Source organism: Monodelphis domestica, chromosome 4, assembly GCF_027887165.1.
Source record: "Monodelphis domestica isolate mMonDom1 chromosome 4, mMonDom1.pri, whole genome shotgun sequence".
Classification (NCBI taxonomy): domain Eukaryota; kingdom Metazoa; phylum Chordata; class Mammalia; order Didelphimorphia; family Didelphidae; genus Monodelphis; species Monodelphis domestica.
The window spans coordinates 413,869,016-413,882,840 of NC_077230.1; the positions used below are offsets into that span (position 1 = coordinate 413,869,016).

General features: G+C 41.6%; 1 protein-coding gene across 4 annotated transcripts in view; it reads left to right on the forward strand.

Moving 5' to 3' along the window:
• CFAP74 (cilia and flagella associated protein 74) overlaps nt 1–13,825 on the forward strand; it is an 82,357-nt gene that overhangs the window by 22,815 nt on the left and 45,717 nt on the right. For all 4 annotated transcript variants that reach the window (XM_056796002.1, XM_056796001.1, XM_056796004.1 and 1 more), the window contains exons 7-11: nt 3,249–3,423; nt 8,264–8,374; nt 9,229–9,331; nt 10,840–10,997; nt 12,145–12,364. In XM_056796002.1, coding sequence (XP_056651980.1) covers nt 3,249–3,423; nt 8,264–8,374; nt 9,229–9,331; nt 10,840–10,997; nt 12,145–12,364 — 767 coding nt within the window. The remainder of the gene's footprint in view (nt 1–3,248; nt 3,424–8,263; nt 8,375–9,228; nt 9,332–10,839; nt 10,998–12,144; nt 12,365–13,825) is intronic.

A 13,825-nucleotide genomic window follows, 5' to 3' on the forward strand; every position in this document is an offset into this window, starting at 1 on the left:
TAAGTCATTAGCCCGTCTTTTAGTATATAACATTCAGAATAGAGGGCAGATGTGAGGCAAAACAGGAAGGAGGAGGGTATTGGGTATTTAGGGGACTACAGAAAGAGACAGGATGAAACAGTAAGAAGAGGGCTGGCTTTGAAGTCCATAGACCAGGGTTCAAATCCCACCCTGGCCCTTGGGGCATGTTGATCTCAGTTTCTTTTCTGTCAATGAGGGGGGTTGGCTACTGGACCTCCAGGGTCCCTTCCAGCTTGAGATTCTGAACCTTGGAAAGGAAAAGAAAGCTAGAGAAGAAAGAGTGGAAAGATGCCAAAGACACACTCAGGTTATTTCAGCCTTTTTCCTAGAGAAGGTCCCTTTAATATGGCGTCTCTCTCCCCAGTCCCCACCTCATATTCCTCAGCCTTGACTCCCATCAGCCACACCCATAATGCAGGCTAACATTTGTTTGATTTGTTACATTTTTCTTTTGATTAGAATGCCAAACCACTCCATGTTGGGCCTTGTTGTAAGAGCAAGCTCGTACACAACCCCAACCCCAAGATAGAACGGTAAAAACCCCGATGGGAAGATCCGCATCCATCCAACTCAACGGTCTTTCTCTGGAGGCGGGTTAACATTTGTAAGAACACGGTTGGGCTACATTATTGGTTAGGTCAGCTTTTGTGGACTAACCTAGGTGTTTCATCATTGTTTACCCCCTTGTTCCATAGGAAAGCGGGTTTCACACTCCAAACACTGATTTATGAATAAACTTTTAGACCAAAAACAATTCATGAATGGGTATTCTCTGGATCTATGTGAGTTTGTGTGGATGTAAAGGGCAGTGAGCGTGGCCTCTTGGCTCATGGTTTCTTCCTGGTTGTGTGACCCCCAACCAACCTGGTCATTTCACCTCTCTGAGATGGTAATTGTAGAATGAGTGGCTATCTGCAATGATGAAGGGAATTTTCTCATACAGGAGTTCCATAGGTCAGCGAAATCACAAATCCAACTGTGGAAATCTGTTTTGCATGATCACACATGTATAACCTATGATCAAATTGCTTATTGTTTCAGGGAAGGAGAGAGAGAGAGAGAGAGAGAGAGAGAGAGGAGAGAGAGAGAGAGAGAGAGAGAGAGAGAGAGAGAGAGAGAGAGAGAGAGAGAAAGAGAGAGAGAGAGAGAGAGAGAGAGAGAGAGAAAGAGAGAGAGAGAGAGAGAAAGAGAGAGAGAGAGAGAGAGAGAGAGAGAGAGAGAGAGGAGAGAGAATGAGGGAGGGAGAGAGAGAGAGAGAGAGAGAGAGAGGAGAGAGAGAGAGAGATGAGAGAGAGGAGAGAGAGAGAGGAGAGAGAGAGAGGGAGAGAGAGACAGAGAGACAGAGAGACAGAGAGAGAGAGAGAGAGAGAGAGAGAAGAGAGAGAGAGAGAGAGAGAGAGAGAGAGGAGAGAGGAGAGAGACAGAGACAGATACAGAGAGACAGAGACAGAGACAGAGACAGAGAGGGAGAGAGAATGAGAGAGAGGGAGGAAAGGAGGAAAGGAGTGAGAGAATGAGAGAAAATGAGAGAGAATGAGGGAGGGAGGGAGAGAGAGGGAGAGAGAGAGAGAGAGAAAGAGAGAGAGAGAGAAAGAGAGAGAGAATTTGGAATTCAACATTTTAGAAATTAATGTTAAAATTTGTTTCATACATAGTTGGGGAAATAAATATTATAATATTATAAATATGTTCTACTTTATGAATAGAAATTGTAGCCCTCCTGCAGCTACAAAATATTCTTGTGTGGGTTGAGCACCTGAAAGGGAAGCTGGGGCTTTGAGGGAATATGGGTGGAAGAGTTCAAGATTAAGGTAGGAAGAACATAAAGAGAGAAAATAGACACAGAGACACAGGAGTCATCAGTTTCACGTTCAGCTTGTCAGCCCTTACTCTGATGGTCAGGGGAGAGAACTTCCAGCTGATCCCGAATGAGGGGAACTGATCTGTTTATTAAGGGTAGTTGCACAAAGAGGCGGTGGCAGGGTGTCCTTCACCCATTTGGTACAACAAAAGTTTTAACAGTTTAATACAAAGTCAAAAGGATGGATGATGACACAATAGGTTGCCAGGTATCTGGGCCAGGACTCTTCTTTTAGATGTGAATCTTTGACATTCCAAAGGACTTGTCTGTGAGCTTACACACAAGAGATAACAGCAGAGCTTTGGCTTTTAAGATCAACCAAATTTAATCCCATCCAAATTTAAGGGCTCAGAAATCAACCACGTGAAATAACAGAAATATTATCCATAAGTCTGGTCCATGAGCACTTGGCTCATTAGAGTCAGCTTTTGAATACATCTTTAATACTTTCATGAGTCATACCTGGAACCCTTCAGAAATAAATATATATTATAAGATATAAAATATATGAATATTATGAAAATTGAATATCAAAAAAGAAATCGCAGATCCAGGTCAAATATATGCACAGATCCATTTCCACGTGTATTTACATTCAGAGTACCTGTATTTGTATATACTCTCACAGCAGAAAGAAAAAAAATAATTGTTCCCCCAACCATCCATGCAGACTTCCCTTTGGACTGGAGTTGCAGTAACATGTGATCTGGAGAGCCTGGCACTATCTGCAGTGCCAGGAATGTGGAAACCTTTAGCCTGAGTTAGTCATGTTATATGAATGCTTTGCTAAATCGTAGAACTGAAGAATGGATGGATGTGAATGAATAAATGGATGGATGAATGAATGAAACAACAAATGAATGAATGAAAAAAATAATCATTCCACGCAGGTCTGGCAATAGGCTATATGCTTGTCATGCAGCGAGCAGCCAAGCTGACTTTATAGATACTCCTCTCTAGCCTCGCTGAAGGATGATGGGTCTTTTTACCTTCTCCTCTCTTGAAAATTCTTTTCTAAAATAGAAGAGGAGTTGGTCTTTGGATCAATGGCCCACGCTAAAGAAATCACAGTGGCTCTAGAGTTGGAGAATCTCAATTTGAATCCCACCTCTGCTACCTGGTCCTCAGTTTCCTCATGTATAAAACAAGGGGATGGAGATTGGACTAGTTGGCCTCCAAGATCCCTTCTGGCACTAGCCTTGGTTTTCTTATTGATAAAATGTCTGGGACTGATAGATCACCAGATCTAAGTCTATGATCCTTCTGTCTATTTTCATTGTTCTTATTATTTTGAAATGAGCATGACCAGGTGAGCTGATGCTGAGTCCTTTGTTCACATTTTTTGTTGTTGTTTTTAATTTAAAAGGCGAACCATGTGGCACATCGAAATTGAAGAGGGAAAATTCAGTCCACTCCAAGAGGCTCTTAAAAACAGAAGAAGCAAAATTAGGGCAACTTGTCCAACAGCAGGCAGAAGAACGACTTTTAAAGGCAAATATGGCGGCTGAAAAGATAGCCCAAAATAAAGCCTTCAGAATCCAGTAAGTGCAACCAATTAGTACCGTCTCCCTTGACTGAGAAAGAAAGATGGGGTGCTAGAAAGAGCCCTGGCCTCAGAGGACCTGAGCCTGACTTGCCAGGTGTGTGACGTTGGGCCAGTCAGCCTCTATTTCCCTACTTGTCAAATGGGAATGATAAGATTTGCATTACTTACATCAATCTTATCATTGTGAAGAAAAACACTTTATACTTGTACCAGCTAGTATTGTCTCTTTAGTATTCTAGGTCATTCACTCCTACTAAGTGCTACTGAGCAAATTCCCATCATTCTGAGGGTGTCGGAGAATGAGAAAGAGCCCCCACCTGAGAAGGCTCTGAGCCATTGATCATGCTGCCAAAACAAATGATCAATAAATCAATTGGCCCTTGCTGATGCTTAGGTGGAAAATGCTGTTTACCTGACATATGGCAACTTTAAACTGGACATCTTTTGTGCTCTAGGTTTGCTATCTTTACGAATACCAGAGAAGAGATAGCTAGTTACTTTTTTTCCACAACATATTATGAAAACATTTTAAATATTGACTTTTCCTGGTTTTTAAAATCAGTTAAAAATCATAAGTAATAATATATTATATAATTTTATATTATATAATTTTACACTATATATAATTAATTATAATAAATACAATATTTACATTTATCTATAATTTCATATACTATAATAACATTTATAATATAAATTTGTATTACATTATATTTGTATTTTATTATATATTTTATATTAGATAATTATAATAAATACAAATATTTATCATTTATTATGTAAATTTATATTATATAATCATAATAAAGAAAATATTGTTATTTATTACATTTATTATACATTTATTATATACTCATATTTATTATTTATTATATAATTTCACACTGTATTAATTATGATAATTATATTTATTATTGATTACATTTATTATATATTATTATATACTTATATTTATTATATAAATTCATTATGCATTTATATTTATTATATAATTTTGTAAAATTATTTTTATATCATATAATTTATATAATCAATTGTCATAAATATAATATATTTATCATATAATTATAGATAATAAATTATGATAAATATAATTATATAAAACAATATACATATAACATTATAATAACTAAAAATATTAAGTTCCTTTATAATGACTCACAGAGAAGTTGGTTATTTTCCTTTGTTCAATAAGCATTTGTTAAGTGCCTACTACCTGTCAGGCACTATGCTAAACTCTGAGGGTTCAAAGAGAGACAAAAGTCAGTCTGGGCTCAGTCTGGGCTCTCAAGAAGCTTAAGATGTAATGGGGGGAAAATACATAGGAAAATGGGAGAAAGCATGGTACAATGGAAAGGTTTGGGGATGGGGAAGTAGAGGGTCTTTAAAAAAGGAAGTGAGAAGTCCTGCAGTCAAATGGAGACAATCTCTCCAAGCCTCGGTGTCCTCATCTGTTTAAATGGGGCCCTTCCAGCTCTGACTTTATGTTCTTCTCTGGCTCTCAGTTTCTCAAGCTGTAAAGGGTTGGATTTAAGGGCCTCTAAGAGTCCTCTCTGGCCTAGATCTAGGCCCTAACGAGGGTCCACATGGTACTCTAGGCCCTAAGTTATAACAGTGGTCCTGTGGGAGGTCATTTCTTTCCCTTTCCATCCTTGCCTCCCTCTTCAGTTTTAGAAACAGGGTTGCGGCTTCTCTCTTTCCCCGTCCACCAAACAGTTGAGAAACTGGGATCCTCACCTTTAAGTCACAAATGGGATGCCAGGGGCTCTGGGAGGGATTGGGGAGGGTAATAGAGAGGGATAAAGACTGGGGCTCAGCAGGGTCAGTGGGGTGGAAGCAGCAGTTTCAGTGTGGGCTCTTTCCGTGTCATCTCCTTTATTTTATGTCTCAATATGTGAAAGGCATCCTGCTAGGCAGTGAAGATATAAAGACACCCCCCCCCAGAGGCCTGACTCCCAAGGGGTTCTCATTGCACTGCAAAGAAAACAACGTGTGTGCTCACAAGTAAACACAAAGGAATTTTGCAGAGTGGGGAGGCCAAGAAAGAAGGGGCCCCGGGGCGTCATCGGTCTGTTTGTGTCCCTTGGGACCGGGACCACCCTTTGTTCCTAGCTGCCTCTCCCTTCCCTGGGCGCCCGTGCCATAGAATGCATCCCTGGAACTTAGTCCCTGATCTCTTTTTCATGGTTTGCCAAGGATATGAGGGAGCGTAAGAAAACCAAGTCAAGACCAAACGATATATGCTCTCACCTGGTTTTGTCTGGTTTTGACTTGGACTCTAGAAAGAAGCATCATCTGTGCCGTTCAGCCAAAGACTTGGGGGCAAGAGACTTGGATGTTTTCCAGAATGTCAGGGAGGGAAAGGTGGCATGGGAGTCAGGAAAGTTGTGTGGGGCCCCAGAGAATTAAGGGCAAGAAAGGGGGAAAGTGATTTCAGATATTTATGCCTCTCTCTGTCTCTCTGTATCTCTGTCTCTGTCTCTTTCTGTGTCTGTCTCTCTCTCTCCCTCTCTCTCCCTCCTTCCTCTTTCCCTCCCTTTCTCTCTCTCTGTCTTCCTCTGTCTCTCTTTCCCTTTCACTCTCTCTTTCTGTTTGTCTCTCCCTCCCTCCTTCCCTCCTTCTCTCTCCCTCCATGTCTCTGTCTCTCTATCTCTGTCTCTCTCTGTCTCTGTCTGTCTCTGTCTGTCTCTCTATCTCTCTCTCTTTCTCTGTGTCTGTCTGTCTCTATCTCTCTTTCCCTCTCTCTCTCTCTATCTGTCTCCCTCCCTCTCTTTCTTTCTTTCTTTCTCTCTTTCTGGCTCTCTCCCTTTCTCTCTCTGTCTCTCTGTCTCCCTCTCTCTCTCTCTCTGTCTGTCTGTCTCTCCCTCCTTCCTTCCTTCTCTCTCTCCCTCTCTGTCCCTGTCTCTGTCTGTCTCCCTCCCTCTCTCTTTCTCTGTCTCTCTCTCCCTCTCTCTCTCTCTCTTTCTCTCTCTCCCTCCCTCCCTCTCCCCCTTCCCTCCTTCCCTCCCTTTTTCTCTCTCTCTGTCTCTCTCTCCCTTTCTCTCTCTGTCTCTCTTTTTCTGTCTCTGTCTGTCTGTCTGTCTCCCTCTCTCCCTCTGTCTCTGTCTCTCCCTCCCTTCTTCCTTCCCTCCTTCTTTCTCTCCCTCTCTGTCTCTGTCTCTCTCCCTCTCTCTCTTTCTCTGTGTCTCTGTCTGTCTGTCTGTCTTCTTCCCTTCTTCCCTCCCCCCTCTCTCTCCCTCTCTCTCTCTGTCTCTCTCTGTCTCTCTCTCCTTCCTTCACTCCCTTGCTCTCTCTCTCTCTCTCCCTCCCTGTCTCTGTCTCTGTCTCTTCCTCCTTCTCTCCTGTGTTGGATATAGTTTGGACAAGGGTGAGAAGTGGGGACCAGGGTTGGAACAATGGAGTTTAGGCATTGGGGTGTGGGGAGAAGGGTCATTCTAAGGCTCCTCAACTAAATCAGCTCTTTTCTATGGCCACACACAACTCACTAAGTTGGAAAAGTGTCTAAAGTTTGATTTCTTCTCTACCCAAACCTCAGCTATTTTAACTTGGACAATGATTTTTTGGGGGAGGAGATTTATATTTGTGAATACATTGCTTGAGTTTTTAGAAGACTGGAAGGCACGGAGATGTACTGTTTAGAAACAATCTGCCAAAATTTGTCTTGAAGCAGATTTTACTCCTTAAATAACATGAGCAAGGAAACATTTCAAATATCCTCATTCAAAAGGCCAACTTTGTAATGACATCACATAAGGGTGGTGCTGTCTCTGCTAAGTCTAGATAGCTTTCCTCCCTGGATGATATGTTTTGGGAGAAAACGAATCCCCATAGAATATAGAGCCTGTAGACAAGGGCGTGTATATATATACATATATATATATACACACATATATATATATATATACATATATATAATGATAGCAAATAGATATATAATAATGATAGCATTGATTGATAGATAGATAGACAGACAGACGGATGAACGCACAGATGGACGGACAGACAGACAGATAGATAGATAGACAGACAAACAGATGGCTCTATAGACAGATAGACAGACGGAAAGACAGATAGACAGACAGACAGATAGATAGATAGATGGATAGATAGACAAACAGATGCTGTATAGACAGACAGACAGATAGATAGAATAGATAGATAGATAGATAGATAGATAGATAGATAGATAGATAGCGACCTCTCTCATCTCAGAGATTTTTGCTTTCTACCTCCATGCCTGAGATCCAGCTTGGCATTATGGATAGAGAGCCACCATGAGGCTTAGCTGCCTCTTCTCAGTGTCCCAGGGTCTCTGTAGGATGATAACTCACAGAGAAGGTGCCAGCCTGCCTTGGTGAAAGAAGTTTCTACACTTGGGAGTTCCCTGGATGATGGAATCCCAGCTTTAGTTCCTAAGAATCCGTAGAGACAGAATCCCAGAAGGGAACTGGCCTTCAAATCAGTGGGTAGACATTTATTAAAATAACCTTCTATATGTCCCGCACTGTACTAAAAGAAGCAAAAGATGGCTCCTACCCTCAAGGAGCTTGCAATCTAATGTAGGAGACAACAAGCAAAATCTACACAAACAAAGCAAGTTATATACAGGATAGAGAGAATAATTAGCAGAGGGGAAGGCACTGGAATTAAGAGGGGATGGAAAGGCTTCCTGGTACCTAAGATTCAATCTAACCAACATTTATTATGCACCACTGTATAGAAGACACAATGTTAGGAACTGGTAATACAAAGGAGGAAAAGGGAAAAGATGCTCGTACATTGGGCTATCTCCAGTCTTACAGATGCTAAGCATTCCTCTTGGTCCTCTTCACCAGGAAAGCATTGGAAGATGAAAAGAACTACGAGCTTCACTGTGAAAGAGTGAAGACTGAAGCCAAGAAGAATAACAGGATTGCCCAGCAGTTCCTAAGAACCACCTTGATGAAGTAAGTATTCCTTGTGTTTTTCCTTTCTTTGGCCTTTCTTTTCATGATCCCACCCAGAAATGAGATTCTCTGAGCTTCTGTGTTGAAATAAACAGGCTCAATTGTTAGTATTGGAAATATCTTGGATCTTATAAGTAGCGGTAGGTGGTCAGAAGATGGATGGAGCCAACATCAGGGAGACTTAAGTTCGAGTCCAGCCTCAGGCACTTACTAGATGTATGACCCTGGGTGAGTCACTTTGCCTCTGTCTACCTCACTTTCCTCAACCATAAAATGGAAATAATAACAGCCACTGCCTCCCAAGATTGTTGTGATCCTTTTGATCACGAGGTAATCTTTGCTATATAAATATTAGCTATTTATTTTTCTCCTCTGTGAGCCTGATCTACTTCCTAAGTCATGGTCAGAGGATGGAATTATAAACTATGCTCATCTCTATAGATATGGCAAATGGCCTTTTTCCCAATATGAGACAGTATACAATAGCAAACATTGAGGGTCAGGCACCATGTTAATCAGTTTGAATACAGAGATGGAAAATGCCATAATCCTCACTTGCAGGGGATTTACGGTCTCATGGGGAGATAAATAGAATAAATAGATAAAGAGAATACAAAGTCAGTTGTGATAGTGGCAAAAAAAAGAGGCACCCAGAAAAAATGCTCTAGGAAAATGTGACGATGGCAAGAATATTTTCTAGCTTCCATCTCATTTGCCCAAAGCGTTTCACCTATTGGCCCCCTTTTGTTAAAAAAAAAAGTTATGCCCCTGCTGAAACTGATCATTTTCCCCTCCAGCCCCATCTGTTGACCTTTTCAATGTACTAGTTGCATAAAAATGTTTCTTTCCAATAGGAATCAAAAGAAACAAAACATTGCAGAAAGACTTAAAAAAGCACATATGAAGAAAAGGATGGATACTATGATTTCCCTGAAGAAAAACATCGCCATAAATCAGGTACCGTGCCCTTGACTGGCACACACATTCTTTTGTCTCCTAGCTGTAAAGTACATGGTTTTCATTTGGAAGAGAGTTTTCCCCCAAGGATAAAAGAGTTTCTCAAGATAGTGTCAGAATCATAAAAAAAAAAATGGTCAAAAGAACCAGTTAGATGACATCAGGGATAGGGGCAGGACCTGTGATTCCATAAGGAACTCCCAGGTGAGGAAGCAGGTTATTACCCTTTCTACAGTCTTTAGGCAAGCAGTGAAGGGATTTGAACCCAAGTCTTCCGTATTTCTAGGCAGGTTTTCTGTCCACTAAATCAGGTCACTTAATTGTTTCACTGGATCTAGAAATTCTTGGTTAGTTACTTCATCATTCTGATCAAAAACAGACTGGGAATTTGTTCAGTACAGTGTATGTATCCCAGCATCCTTTGGAAATATGAAAAAGTTCTTTAATGGCCTTGAATTCTTCTTGTGGGTGTGAGACACCGTGTCACATGCTGAAATCCAGATCACGTCCATTCTTTCCCGTGTCACACTGTCCCCAGGTAACACCAATATAACCAGAAAATTGGATCAGTTCGGTCTAGCTAAAAAAAATCAGTCAGATAGTCATATAGACCAAGCAAAGAGTTGAATTTTTTTAGTATGTCCTGACTGGATTTGAGAAGCGACAGAAAATGAGGAAGATTCGACAAGGAAGTGCTAAGCAGTCACCTCAATAACAGGACATTATCTTTAAAATATTTGATATTTTATTTTTCCCCAATCACATGTAAAAACAATTTTTAACATTTATTTCCAGTTTTGAGATCTAAATTATCTCTTCCCCCCTCCTTGAGAAGGCAAGCAATTTGATATAGATTATACACGTGCGGTCATACAAAACATGGTTCCATATTGTTCATGTGATAATAGGACACTTGAAAAACAAGGGGGAAGTTAGATGGCTCCATTTTAGAGAGGAATATGGGGAGATCTTGGGTTCAAAACTAACTTCAGACATGTTCTATCTGTGTGACCCTGGGCAAGTCACTTAACCCTAATTGCTCAGCCTGAACTGCTCTTCTGCCTTAGAATTCATATTTAGAAATGATTCTAAGACAGAAGGTAAGGGTGTTTTTTTGTTTTTTTAATAAGAAGAAAAACAGTCAATCTGGTAGCCCAAAGGTCAAATTCAGAGAGCTGAGCTAAAGGAAGGAAGAGCAGGCAGGTATTCCATAGGTCCAAGGAAACAAAAGACTAAGCCTTGAAAGCAGGGAGGAATATTCAGCAGCTGTACTAGGTCTAGGCACCCAGGTGCCAGGTTCGGAGTCTATAAGACACCAGGATTCTGGTCAAGGAGCCTCAAGACCAAGAGTGCAAGCACAAAGGTTCCGGATAAAAGATCCAGACCAGAGTTTGGGGATTCAACCCCAAGCAAGGAGGAAAAACAGCAAGAAGAGGAGGAGAGCCTTTCTGTTGTTTCTGTTTAAACTTCATAACACAACACACTCACAATGTGTTTCTGTTTCCTAGGAAATCATGAAGAAACTTATGGCTTGGGACAAAGCCAAGAAATACTTGGATAAGCAGAAGAAAGATACTGAGAGGGAGGCCATACTAGCTGAAGGAGGGGATGATATAAAGCTGTTGTTACACAGAAAGCAAAAAAGGGACTTGGAGAACAAGAAAAGGTAAGGATGTGGACCCAGAAGACTTGAGTGATGGAACCTAGCGAAGGCAGCCAAGCAAGATGTGATCACAGGGATGACCACATAGCCCCTTTTAGTTCCTAATCTGGGCTCGATAAGATGAATCAGGAGCCCAGGTGGCTTCTTAATGTTGGAGGATAGGGCCACCCTTCCACCCTGCTCAAATTCCCCTCCTCTGTCCACTACATTTAGGAACAGAGTAGAACACAGTCCCTCAGCTAGGATTGACTTTGTCAGAAGCTGGAATTGGATTTTTTTAACCCTTACTTTCTGTTCAAGTAACAACTCTACGACAGAAGGGCAAGGGCTAGGAAAGCCAGGTTAAGTGACTTACCCAAGATCACACCTCTAGGAAGATTTTATTTGAACCCAGAACCTCCTATCAAGAGACTTGACTCTAGCCATTGCCCAGAAGCTGGAATTTGGCACTTCTTCTTCCACCAAGCCCTGGCAGATTTCCATTTTACTTTCAGAAGCCATGATGATTTTAACAGTGTGGGCATGCCTTACCTCGGGGCAAATCCTAATCCTTCTCTGTCTCAGTATTTGGTCTTTGGGAGCTGCTGAGGCCAAAGGCCATTTTCCACCTGGTGGTCAAACCTTCTGCCTATGAACCTTTCCGAGTCTAGCTAGTCCTCAAATGGTCAAGGGGCCAGGATTCATGACTTTTCTGGATGGGTGGCACCTGGGAAAGTTGGGGCTTGACTGATATAACCTTCAAGATCACAGGTCCACTTGGTTGAGTATTTGTTAAATTTTATTTTTCACTCTATATATTCTGATACTTACTGGTCTCTCCCACTGGAATGTCATCTCCTCGGGAAGAGGGTTTCTTTCTTTCTTTCTTTCTTTCTCTGTTTCTTTCTTTGTTTCTTTCTTTCTTTCTTTCTTTGTTTCTTTCTTTCTTTCTTTTTTCTTTCTTTCTTTCTTTCTTCTTTCTTTCTTTCTTTCTTTCTTCTTTCCTTCTTTCCTTCTTTCTTTCTTTCCTTCTTTCTTTTTTTTGCATTGGCGTCCCAAGTACCTCACACAGTGCCTGGTATGTGATAGATGCTCAATAAGTGTTTGTTTGTTGACTCTGTACTATTAACTTGGGTAAACTTCTGCACTGGCGTCAATGTTCTTCATACAGAATCTTTGCAGAAGAACAAAGACTTCGAAAATGTGAAATTGTGAATCGACTTCTGAAGGAAGAGGCTTATGATGAAAAAATAAAACAAAGGCAGCAGGACCTGGAAAGTGGGAAAAGTTGGAGGATTAAAGCCAAGAAACTCCCAAGCCAGAAGGAAAGGACTTGGAACTATCTCATGGATCTGTGCGATGGAAAAACCCGAGTTCGAACTCCTGTGTTGGTAAGCCGAGGGCATTTGTCATGGGAATCAAAAAAGCCCCTAAAACTGGGGAGAGTTACTTCTGCCTGAGCTCTAGGTCTTGTCTTTGTATCAAGAAATCAACCACTGGCATTTAGTAATGGCTACACTATCCCAAGCACTATGGGAAGTGCTGGGTAGTCAAAACCAGGAAAATGGCCATCAGCCCCCCCCCCCCAATAAATTCTTGTGGCTTCCTGTTGCTTCCAAGAGCAAAGACAAAACGCTCTGTTTGCCTTCAAAGTCCTTCATCACGTGGCCCCCTCCCACCTTTCCAGCCTTCTTACATGTCCCTCCCTAACAGGTATCCTTCCATCCGGTGATGCTGGCCCCCGGCTGCTCCATGGACCAGATGCTCCATCTCTGTGCTCCCCCAGACGTGGCATGTTCTCCCTCCTCACCTCTGACTCTTGGCTCTCCTGGTTTCCTCTATGTCCCACCTAAAATCCCACCTTCTACAAGAAGTCTTCTCTATCTCCTCCACAGCAAATACAGGGAAAGCCAAGGGCTTTTCTTGTCTTCTCTTGTCTTCTCTTCTTTCCTTTCCTTTCCTTTCCTTTCCTTTCCTTTCCTTTCCTTTCCTTTCCTTTCCTTTCCTTTCCTTTCCTTTCCTTTCCTTTCCTTTCCTTTCCTTTCCTTTCCTTTCCTTTCCTTTCCTTTCCTTTCCTTTCCTTTCCTTTCCTTTTCTTTCCTTTCCTTTCCTTTCCTTTCCTTTCCTTTCCTTTCCTTTCCTTTCCTTTCCTTTCCTTTCCTTTCCTTTCCTTTTCTTTTCTTTTCTTTTCTCCCCAACCCTCACCTTCTGTCTTAGAATCAATATTGAGTATTGGTTCCAAGCCAGAAGAGCAGAAAGGACTGGGCAATGGAGGTTAAGTGACTTGCCCAGGGTCACACAGCTAGGAAATGTCTGATGTATGATCTGAATCCAGGACCTCCCACCTCTAGACCTGGCTCTCCATACACTGAGCCACCCAGCTGCCCCCCCCCACAAGGGCTTTTCCTTCCCTTGGTCTTTATGTCCCCAGAATTTGCTCTTCAGGAGGTTCTTATGGATATTCTGCAAAGTCTTGGGAAGAATTAAGTGGAAGAATATAAAGGCATAAGAGGTGGTAAAGGAGAGAACATCATATGATTAACCCAGCAAAAAGGAAAAACCACAAAGTAACTAAGGAGTACAGTGGTTAGGGTGCTGGGTCTAGACTCAGGAAGGCTTGAGTCTGCCTCAGTGTACTCAACTGTAAAAAGGGGGTGATAGCAGCACCTGCCTCCCAGAGTTATTATGAGGATCAAATGAGATAATATTTGCAAAGTGATTAGAACAATGCCTAGCATAAACCAGGTTCTATATAAAAGTTGATTCCTTTCCCTACATAACTAATTGGGCCACATCATATATCTTTATTTTCTGCTTGCTGTATGAAAACATTATGTATTCCTCAGATACTT